A 9,915-nucleotide genomic window follows, 5' to 3' on the forward strand; every position below is an offset into this window, starting at 1 on the left:
TGAGGGAACAGGACACTAAGGGACCCGGACCCTGAGGGAACAGGACACTAAGGGACCCGGACCCTGAGGGACCAGAGCCTAAGAGACCAGGACCCTGAGGGACCAGGACACTAAGGGACCCGGACCCTGAGGGTTCAGGACCCTGAGGGAACAGGACACTAAGGGACCCGGACCCTGAGGGAACAGGACACTAAGGGACCCAGACCCTGAGGGACCAGAGCCTAAGAGACCAGGACCCTGAGGGACCAGGACCCTGAGGGACCAGAGCCTAAGAGACCAGGACACTAAGGGACCCGGACCCTGAGGGACCAGGACCCTGAGGGAACAGGACACTAAGGGACCCAGACCCTGAGGGACCAGAGCCTAAGAGACCAGGACCCTGAGGGACCCGAACACTAAGGGACCCGGACCCTGAGGGACCAGAGCCTAAGAGACCAGGACCCTGAGGGACCAGGACCCTGAGGGAACAGGACACTAAGGGACCAGGACCCTGAGGGAACAGGACACTAAGGGACCCAGACCCTGAGGGACCAGAGCCTAAGAGACCAGGACCCTGAGGGACCAGGACACTAAGGGACCCGGACCCTGAGGGAACAGGACACTAAGGGACCCGGACCCTGAGGGACCAGAGCCTAAGAGACCAGGACCCTGAGGGACCAGGACACTAAGGGACCCGGACCCTGAGGGTTCAGGACCCTGAGGGAACAGGACACTAAGGGACCCGGACCCTGAGGGACCAGAGCCTAAGAGACCAGGACACTAAGGGACCCGGACCCTGAGGGACCAGAGCCTAAGAGACCAGGACCCTGAGGGACCCGGACACTAAGGGACCCGGACCCTGAGGGTTCAGGACCCTGAGGGACCAGGACACTAAGGGACCCAGACCCTGAGGGACCATGACCCAGACACCAAAAACCTCTTCATATTTGATTTACAGAAAAAGTGAAGAAAACCAAGCTGAGGATAAAGCTCCAGCAGAACAGGGGACATGTAAACCATGTGACTTCTACGACTTCAACGATAAATTAAAAAATAAAAACATCCCTCAGTTTACAAAGATCTTCAGCATAGACTAAATAAAGATGGACGACATGACAGCTCCCTAGAAGTGAAGCCAAATCATCTTGATCAGCCCCTAGTGGCTGGCTGCAGTACTGGTCATACACCTCCTCCATGTTAGCAGTTGGGACATGGACCAAATTTAAAATGAAAGTAGACGTTAAATCAATGTTTGTAAAGATGTTTCTGTCGTTTCAGGTCGTTCTTCTCTCACTGATGTTTCTGATCAGTTTGGTTTGAATCAGTTACTTGGAGACATCACCACAAGAGCGTCCATGTCGTCCATCTTTATTTAAAGTCTTCGATCTACAGGCACAATGTTCTGGAAAGATCTGGTTCACAATTTATAAATCACGGGGAATCGTTATGGCCAAAAGTATGTGGACATGAGCACAGCCCCGAGAAAAAACACTGAACCATGGGTTTAAAATCCAGTTTCTTCAAACCACAAAGATTTAACCTTGAAGTCACTGGCTTTGAAAACCGAACCAGTTTAAACTGGACACGCTCCAAACACGCGTCCGACAGGTCACATGATGATTAACAACACGTCAGATGATTTGATTCCAGACACACTGAGCCTGTGATGACGACACTGCTTCCTTTCAAACTGCAACACACGTGAAACCAGCGAGGGGGGGGGCTACACATACTTTAGGCCACATAGATAATTTAAACAAACCAAGAGAGAAAAATATTTTCACCCATAAATGTTCCCAAACTAACCCTTTAAAACAACCTTTTAAAATATAACGAAGTAAAAACCTGATCAGTTTAATCCACGTGACAAAACTCTTCATATTAAAATAAATCACGTGATACAGGAAGCAGCTGAGGTCGGTCGTCTCTTGGCTCATTCATTCATTACGTCTCATCGTGTCTCCTACACACTTCACGCTCAGAGTCAGCGTCGCCACGGAAATAAGGCAAAACAAACGTGGCGCTGTCCTCCGCCTGCGCTCGCCGCCGCCGGTCTGTTCCTTCAGAGAGCTGCAGAGACGCAGGCAGAACAAACTGTGGCTGCTGGTATTTAGCAATTAATACTTAAAATAGAAAAAACTACTTTTTTTAATTTATAAAAATGCTCAAAAACTTTTAGCACTGAACCATCGTCCTCAGCACCGTTTGGATTCGTTAGAAAATTATAAACTCTTTAAAAAGCACAAAGCGTCTGTTCGGTTTCAGTGGAACTCCACGAACTCCTCCAGCGTCTTGGGGATCTGGTTGCGGTACGTGATCTGGTGCTGCCGGACGGCGCGCGCCGCCAGGCACTTGAGGCTCATCTTCATCTGCGTTTTCAGCAGGATCTCCGAGACGCCCGTGGTGCTCTTGTCCAGCGGCGTCTTCTTCTGCTTGTTGGTCATGTCTGTGTGCGCGCCAGCCTCCACCAGGTTGATGATAATGGCGTGAAGCGTGAGGAAGTCGCTGATTGGCCGGTTGTACTGGACAATAACATGGAGCGGGGTGTTGCCCTCGTGGTCAATGGCGTTGACCTGTGCGCCGCAGTCCAGCAGCAGCTTGGTGACCTGGGCGTTGGGGAAGCTGCAGACGTCGTTGGTGTGGAAGTCGTCGACCGGCGTGGTGGAGCTGATGGCGAGGTGCAGCAGCGAGGAGCCCTCTCGTGACCGCGGGTCCAGCTGGATCAGGTTGTAGATGTGCTTGTTGATGTGGGCGCGCTCGGCGTCGCTGCAGCTGGTTTTGGTGGAGATGCAGGCCAGGTACAGGAAGGTGAAAACATTTGACTCGTAATTGTCCAGGGCCTGCGGCAGCTCCGACTCGGCCGCCGCCTCCACTCGAGTCATGCTGCGCTGAATCTCCAACACGCTACAGCTCAACACCTGCTCCACGCCTGAGGCCGTCACCTGCTCCTTCAGGTGCACCATCTGGGAGAAGACCTGGGCGAAGCGCAGCAGGTCCTTGTGTGTGTTGCGGTTTCCTTTCTGCCGCAGGCGAAGCGCATGAAGCCACAGTTTGATGCACTGGTCAAACTCCATGTTGTCAGCGTACACAGCGCCGCGGTAGATGATGGGGTGTGACACGTCAATATTGTCCGAGCCCAGGATTCGCTCCCGGATCATCAGCCCCTCCATGTGCAGGGCGTCCCGGTCCACCCTGATGGTCTCCAGGTCTCGTGGCGTCTGGCACTCGCTACGCCCCCCGTAGGCCTCGATGGGTGGCAACAGCTCTTTGGCGATAATGTTTTCTGGGTTGTGGTACCGCTGCATCATGGCCGTGTGCAGGTAGTGGTACGTCTTCTGGATGTCGTAGTTCTCCCTGTCATTGGCGAACGAGGCGCCCAGCAGCTCCAGGGCCTCGATGCGGCTGCTGGGGTCACAGTCGGCGTGCGCCAGCAGCAGCTCCACAACATCAGCTTTACAGCTTTCTGCAGCGACCTTCAGCGGCGTCATGCCATGTCCGTTCACCACCATGGCTGCCTGGCAGCGCACCAGCTCTTTCACTATGTCCAGATGTCCCGCCTCTGCTGCAAAGTGCAGGGCGGTGGCGCCGCAGTGCGCCTTAGCGTTTGGGTTTGCCCCTTGCTCCAGCAGGAATTTGACTACGTCCGCGTGCCCTTTGTAGGAGGCGATCATCAGGCAGGTGTTGTTGTACTTGTTAGTGATGCTGATGTCCGCATTGTGTTCCACCAGGTATCGGACGATGTCCAGGCGGCCATCGAAGCAGGCGGCCCGCAGCGGGGTGGAGTTAGTGATGGTGGTGTGGTTGACGTTAGCCTGGTGAGTCACCAGCAGGCGCACCACATCAAAATGTCCGGCTCCGGACGCACACCACAGAGCTGTAGCTCCATCTATGACGTAGCTGTGAAACAGAGAGAGACAGAAGGTTACGACAGATCAGAGACACGCGAGACAGTCCCAGTTGGACAGGTTTCTCTTCTCTTGTCTCATCCTGTGATGGTGGACGCTCTTCTCCAGGTCCACGCACTCAAAACTCAAACATGACTCACAAGTTTCACTGGTTGAAGATTATTCTAAAATAATCAGACTCTGAAGGTCCAGGCCCACTAGCCAATCAGGCTTCATTTCCTGTCCCGTAGGAAACATCTGTTTAATGGTCATTATACTTCCTAGCTGGTGGGTATATCACAATAAAAGCATTTGTGTTGGTAATAAATGAATGATCTGAACTCCACCGGGAGGAAACGTTACTCGTGCCGGCTCTTACCCGTCAAACCGAACCGTGCCGGTCTGCTCCGTGTCCACCCGGTAGTGGTCCAGGAGCAGCCGGACCACTTTGTCGTGTCCGTTCCGGGCAGCGATGATGAGGGGGGTGGATCTCTGTCCGGACACCTGGGTCACGTAGCCGAGCAGGAAGCGGGTCTCCGCCTCGGAGTGGTTGAGCAGCAGCGCGGCCAGGGTCAGGACTCGACCCTCGCTGGCTGCCTTGTACACGTAATCGGCCAGAGACTCCATGTGAGCGGGGCGGGGAGCCCGGAGCCCCGCTTTCCTCGCAGCTGACGGCCGCAGTGTCCACTCCTCCAAAACAACCCGCCTCCCATTAAACTGTCGACACCGACCCCGAGCTCACATGAAACGGGGATGTGCTGCCCTGACAGCCGCGAGAGAAACGCTGAGGAGCCGGCGGGTGGAGGGGGGACCTGCGGCGCTGAGTCCGGGTCCTGAGGGTCTGTCTCCGGACGCTGAGCACCAGCTGAACGGGCTAGCCGGTTAGCTCAATGCTAACGCTAGCACGTTAGCTTGATTAGAACGGACAGTTTCCCGCTGCGGGTGAAATACGAGCGAAGCATCGTGTCCGGCTCTGAAGACTCGTCCTCTGCTCACGTGTCCGAGGGAAAGGTCCGAACGACGCGAGAGATTCAAACACGGACTCGAACACGAACACTTTCACCTTCCGCTAGCTCGTCATGCACCGGAAGCTCCAGTCCACCGGGGAAATACCTCCGACTGCAACTGAGTGCTGCTTCAGTTCCGCCCCCTGAACAAGAGTCACTGTTTCACCGGACACAACTAAAAGAGCACAACACAACAATAAGAGCATAAATACACGCACGAATAAAGTCAACAAACTGTACAAACTGTACAAACTGTACAAACTGTACAGCCCCGAGCCCCGAAGAGCCAGAGCCTGAGGATACTGATCTGAAACCTGCTGTGATGTATCCAACATACCTGCAACTGATCCTGGATCTGTCATAATCACCTCAGGTCATACGGGGACAAAGAAAATCACAGAGTTACTGACAATCATATTTTATTCATAATTCAAATTGTTATTTGAATAATTTTTGACTTTTGAAACAATTATAACGAAAATATGTTTTTTTAAATTGGTTTTAATTTGGATTTTACCATTGGAAATCATTTCATAACCCCCCCTCTGTGTCTTGAGACCTCCCAGGGGGCCCTGACCCCTAGTTTGGGAACCAGTGCATTACAGAGTACAGTGTATAGTGTTATATATCATGTTATATATCATGTTATATATCATGTTATATATCATGTTATATATCGTGAATAGAGGTGTGGAGCTGTTCAGTTCAGTCTCTGTGAAACACATGTCGGTCCAGTGAGGTAAACAGCGACTCTACAGAGAAACTGTGGGATCTTATTTCCATTTGAACAGATCGGTACAAACTGTCACGTGATCACAGTCTTTTCACTCGTTTCTCCTGTGACCCAGTTTCTGTTCAGATGAAAACATGTTCTACAGGTATTCACCCTCAGCTGGAGCATAAGCTTCTAACTGGTTTAATCTGAAACCAGATGTGTCACCAAACAATGGGAGGAGGCTCACACAGATTATCAGATTATCAGATAAACCTGCAGTTTGAATCATGATGAAATTATTCCAGTCGTGAGACGTCGTCTTCAACGCTGGAAGGAAAAGTGGAGAAAACATTATAAATTCAAGAAAAGGATTTACATGAGCTGTGATTGATTTCCCGGAGGCAGGTAGACACTGTGAGTATTTGAATTAGACAAGCAGCTGAAGACATGCAGCCGTCCCTCAGGAAGAGGCCGAGCTCAGGTCTGCGTGCAGCGAGGTTCATCTGCAGGTTTGTGAAACGACTTGTTCACAGTTAATCCCACCTTCGATTGACTGTTCCAGTAAAACCTCCTGAAGCTCTGAGACCTTTAACGTTTCCTACAGCTCGTTCAGTGTCCCTCTGTCCCTCTGTCCCTCTGAGGTGAAAACCCAGGTTCAGTGTCTCTCTGTCCCTCTGAGGTGAAAACTCAGGTTCAGTGTCTCTCTGTCCCTCTGAGGTGAAAACTCAGGTTCAGTGTCTCTCTGTCCCTCTGAGGTGAAAACTCAGGTTCAGTGTCCCTCTGTCCCTCTCAGGTGAAAACTCAGGTTCAGTGTCCCTCTGTCCCTCTGTCCCTCTGAGGTGAAAACTCAGGTTCAGTGTCACTTTGTCCCTCTGTCCCTCTGTCCCTCTGAGGTGAAAACCCAGGTTCAGTGTCTCTCTGTCCCTCTGTCCCTCTGAGGTGAAAACTCAGGTTCAGTGTCCCTCTGTCCCTCTGAGGTGAAAACTCAGGTTCAGTGTCTCTCTGTCCCTCTGAGGTGAAAACTCAGGTTCAGTGTCCCTCTGTCCCTCTGTCCCTCTGAGGTGAAAACTCAGGTTCAGTGTCACTTTGTCCCTCTGTCCCTCTGAGGTGAAAACCCAGGTTCAGTGTCTCTCTGTCCCTCTGTCCCTCTGTCCCTCTGAGGTGAAAACTCAGGTTCAGTGTCACTTTGTCCCTCTGTCCCTCTGTCCCTCTGAGGTGAAAACCCAGGTTCAGTGTCTCTCTGTCCCTCTGTCCCTCTGAGGTGAAAACCCAGGTTCAGTGTCCCTCTGTCCCTCTGTCCCTCTGTCCCTCTGTCCCTCTGTCCCTCTGAGGTGAAAACTCAGATGAAACTGATTCACGAGATTATTCAGGTTTCGTTCACAGACGCTGGACGGACGAGGGGGCTTCAGCACCACCTACTGGCAAACAGCTGTAACTGTAACCGTAAAAGTTTTCAGATCAAAAAAATCAAATTTTCTGGAGTAAAGTTTTGAGAACAGCACAATCATATGTGGTTCTTCAAATTTTGTTTTACATTTGATTTAATTTTGGAACATTCAGTGTATTTTCCGTGTTTCCTCATCAATGTACAAACGTAGAATGTGACATGTAGACGTTGATGGGGTCGTTGAGTTTAGTTGTGGTGATAGTATGTTAGATATGTTATATGTTATTTATTATATGATATGTTAGATATGTTTGTCAGATGAGTCAGTGCTGAGTCAGTGCTGAGTCAGTGCTGAGTCAGTACATCCACCGCCCTCAGGACTGTTCTGTGTCCTTGTTGTTTAAAGCTCCTCCCCTCTCATCATGCTCCCTGTGATGTTACCATGTTTATATGTCGTGGGCGGGGCCTGTGGATTGGTCCGGAGCCTGATGGCGCCTCATTTAAAACACACCTGTGCTTTTCTTTGTGTTCTGCAGTCGCTCGGCGAGTTCTGCAGAGACGGTTCTGCCGAAGCCTCGGTTCCACCTGGACCTCTGGCTCAGCTTCACCGTCCAGAACTGGGTCCTGGACGTGGGCCGACCTGTTGTCATGGTAACAGGACAATGACAGGATCATTCTTTAGTGATGATAATTCATCCTCAAGATGAAGAAGTCTCAGTTTCTGATTTCCACGTTTCGTTTCTCGACTGATTAACTCCAAACCCAACTGTCATCAGCACAACATGGCGGCGCCTGTATTTTGTCTTCATGTGTCGTCCGTCTTTCCTTTACAGTCACTGTCTTTATCAATACTTATCAGTAGGGAAACACTGAAATCAATCAAAATCATAACTGGAGTTATAGTCTTAATAAGAAATAAAGCAAAAATAAAAGTATTAAATTGAATTGAAAACTAAATGTTTTCTTTTGGCAGCTCGTCCTCCCAGCGAACCTGTTTCCTCTGAACCGTCCTGGGGCAGCAGAGGTTCTCCACATTCTCTACAATGTCACAGCTCCGCTCATCCTGCTCAAAGTAACTGCATCAGAACACGTGACACAGAACACGTGACACAGAACACGTGACACAGAACACGTGACACAGAACACGTCACACAGAACACGTCACACAGAACCCGTCATACAGAACACATGACACAGAACACGTCACACAGAACACGTCATACAGAACACGTCACACAGAACACGTCGTACAGAACACATGACACAGAACACGTCACACAGAACACGTCACACAGAACACGTCATACAGAACACGTCACACAGAACACGTCGTACAGAACACGTCATTCAGAACACGTCACACAGAACACGTCACACAGAACACGTCATACAGAACACGTCACACAGAACACGTCACACAGAACCCGTCATACAGAACACATGACACAGAACACGTCACACAGAACACGTGACACAGAACACGTGACACAGAACACGTGACACAGAACACGTCACACAGAACACGTCACACTGAACACGTCATACAGAACACATGACACAGAACACGTGACACAGAACACGTCACACAGAACACGTGACACAGAACACGTGACACGTCACACGTGACACAGAACACGTCACACGTCACACGTGACACAGAACACGTGACACAGAACACGTGACACAGAACACGTCATTCAGAACACGTCACACGTCGTACTAAACATGTCACACAGAACACGTCACACAGAACACGTGACACAGAACACGTGACACAGAACACGTCACACAGAACACGTCACACAGAACACGTCACACAGAACACGTCACACAGAACATGTCACACAGAACACGTCACACAGAACACGTGACACAGAACATGTCACACAGAACACGTGACACAGAACACGTGACACAGAACACGTCACACAGAACACGTCACACAGAACACGTGACACAGAACACGTCACACAGAACACGTCACACAGAACACGTCGTACAGAACACGTGACACAGAACACGTCCCACAGAACACGTGACACAGAACACGTGACACAGAACACGTCACACAGAACACGTCGTACAGAACACGTTAACACGTTTCTCAGATCGCCACCACAGCATCTGTTCTCCATCGCAGATGCTCGAGCGCAGTCCCAGGATCCTGCCCCTCCCGGTCGTCCACCTCGGCATCATCGCCGTCGTCATGGGAACCAGCTTCCACCTGGTGGCCGACTCCATCAGTCGTCGGCTCGTGTTGATTGGCTACGAGCTGCACCTGTCAGTCAGAGAGAACCCGGTCATGAAGGAGCTCAGACCCTCCTCATTGGTGGGTACCGGATCAGACTCGATGATGTCATCAGGAAGAGCTGGATGATGATTTGTTGTTTTGAAATTGTTAACTTTTATCAAACGTCGTCTCCGTGGCAACATGGTGAATTTCAATGTTTCGCAATGAACAGTAAGTTGTTGTAACTCACATAGACATAGCGCCACCTACTGGAAACAATCTCAGTTTACATTACACGCCTGGAAACACATCACGTGACCATTCACGTTCACGCATGCACGTGGCGCTGCCAAAAGGAAGCGATGAAGATAGAGATATGAAAAAAAAGATCGTTAAAAAATAAGATGGAGTCATCGTGAGGTCCCATCTGGAACATCTGTGTCTCTGTAGGTCGGCAGCTCGGCTCCATGAACGTGACAGAAGTCTTTTTATTCTGCAGATGGATGTTTTCGAGCTCCTGTTTCATTACGACGACACTCTGGGTCACCTGATGTGGTGAGAGCATCTGAAATCCTTCTGAAGTTCACTTCACAGATAATTTACACACAACGTGAGACATGATCACGTGTTTCCACTGTCTCAGTTCATAATGAAATGAGAAGAGAAGTCCTAACAGTCTGTTCTCCAGGTATGTTCCTCTGTTCCTCGTCCTC

The 9,915-nt window shown here is 50.5% G+C and overlaps 2 protein-coding genes across 2 annotated transcripts in view; one reads left to right on the forward strand and one right to left on the reverse strand.

Annotated features, from left to right (window-relative positions):
- Positions 1-1,333: 1,333 nt before the first annotated feature.
- fem1b (fem-1 homolog b) lies at positions 1,334-5,021 on the reverse strand. The gene is made up of 3 exons (XM_034588286.1): positions 4,243-5,021; positions 1,688-3,876; positions 1,334-1,640 (listed from the first exon to the last, which is right to left on the reverse strand). The coding sequence occupies exons 1-2, from the start codon at positions 4,488-4,490 to the stop codon at positions 2,241-2,243; spliced, it is 1,884 nt and encodes a 627-aa protein (XP_034444177.1). The 5' UTR covers positions 4,491-5,021; the 3' UTR covers positions 1,334-1,640; positions 1,688-2,240.
- A 576-nt stretch (positions 5,022-5,597) lies between these two features.
- cln6b (CLN6 transmembrane ER protein b) overlaps positions 5,598-9,915 on the forward strand; it is a 6,634-nt gene continuing 2,316 nt past the window's right edge. The window contains exons 1-5 of the mRNA XM_034588287.1: positions 5,598-6,094; positions 7,509-7,623; positions 7,946-8,044; positions 9,113-9,301; positions 9,702-9,757. Of these exons, the coding sequence (XP_034444178.1) occupies positions 6,033-6,094; positions 7,509-7,623; positions 7,946-8,044; positions 9,113-9,301; positions 9,702-9,757 (521 nt within the window). The 5' untranslated portion in view covers positions 5,598-6,032. The remainder of the gene's footprint in view (positions 6,095-7,508; positions 7,624-7,945; positions 8,045-9,112; positions 9,302-9,701; positions 9,758-9,915) is intronic.

Source organism: Hippoglossus hippoglossus, chromosome 6, assembly GCF_009819705.1.
Source record: "Hippoglossus hippoglossus isolate fHipHip1 chromosome 6, fHipHip1.pri, whole genome shotgun sequence".
In the NCBI taxonomy this organism is placed as follows: domain Eukaryota; kingdom Metazoa; phylum Chordata; class Actinopteri; order Pleuronectiformes; family Pleuronectidae; genus Hippoglossus; species Hippoglossus hippoglossus.

Coding starts and splice junctions, on each gene's coding strand:
- fem1b (XM_034588286.1), bottom strand. CDS start 4,490: ATGGAGTCTCTGGCCGATTACGTGTACAAGGCAGCCAGCGAGGGTCGA. Junction 3,877..4,242: donor GGCACGGTTCGGTTTGACGG/GTAAGAGCCGGC, acceptor TCTGTTTCACAG/CTACGTCATAGATGGAGCTA.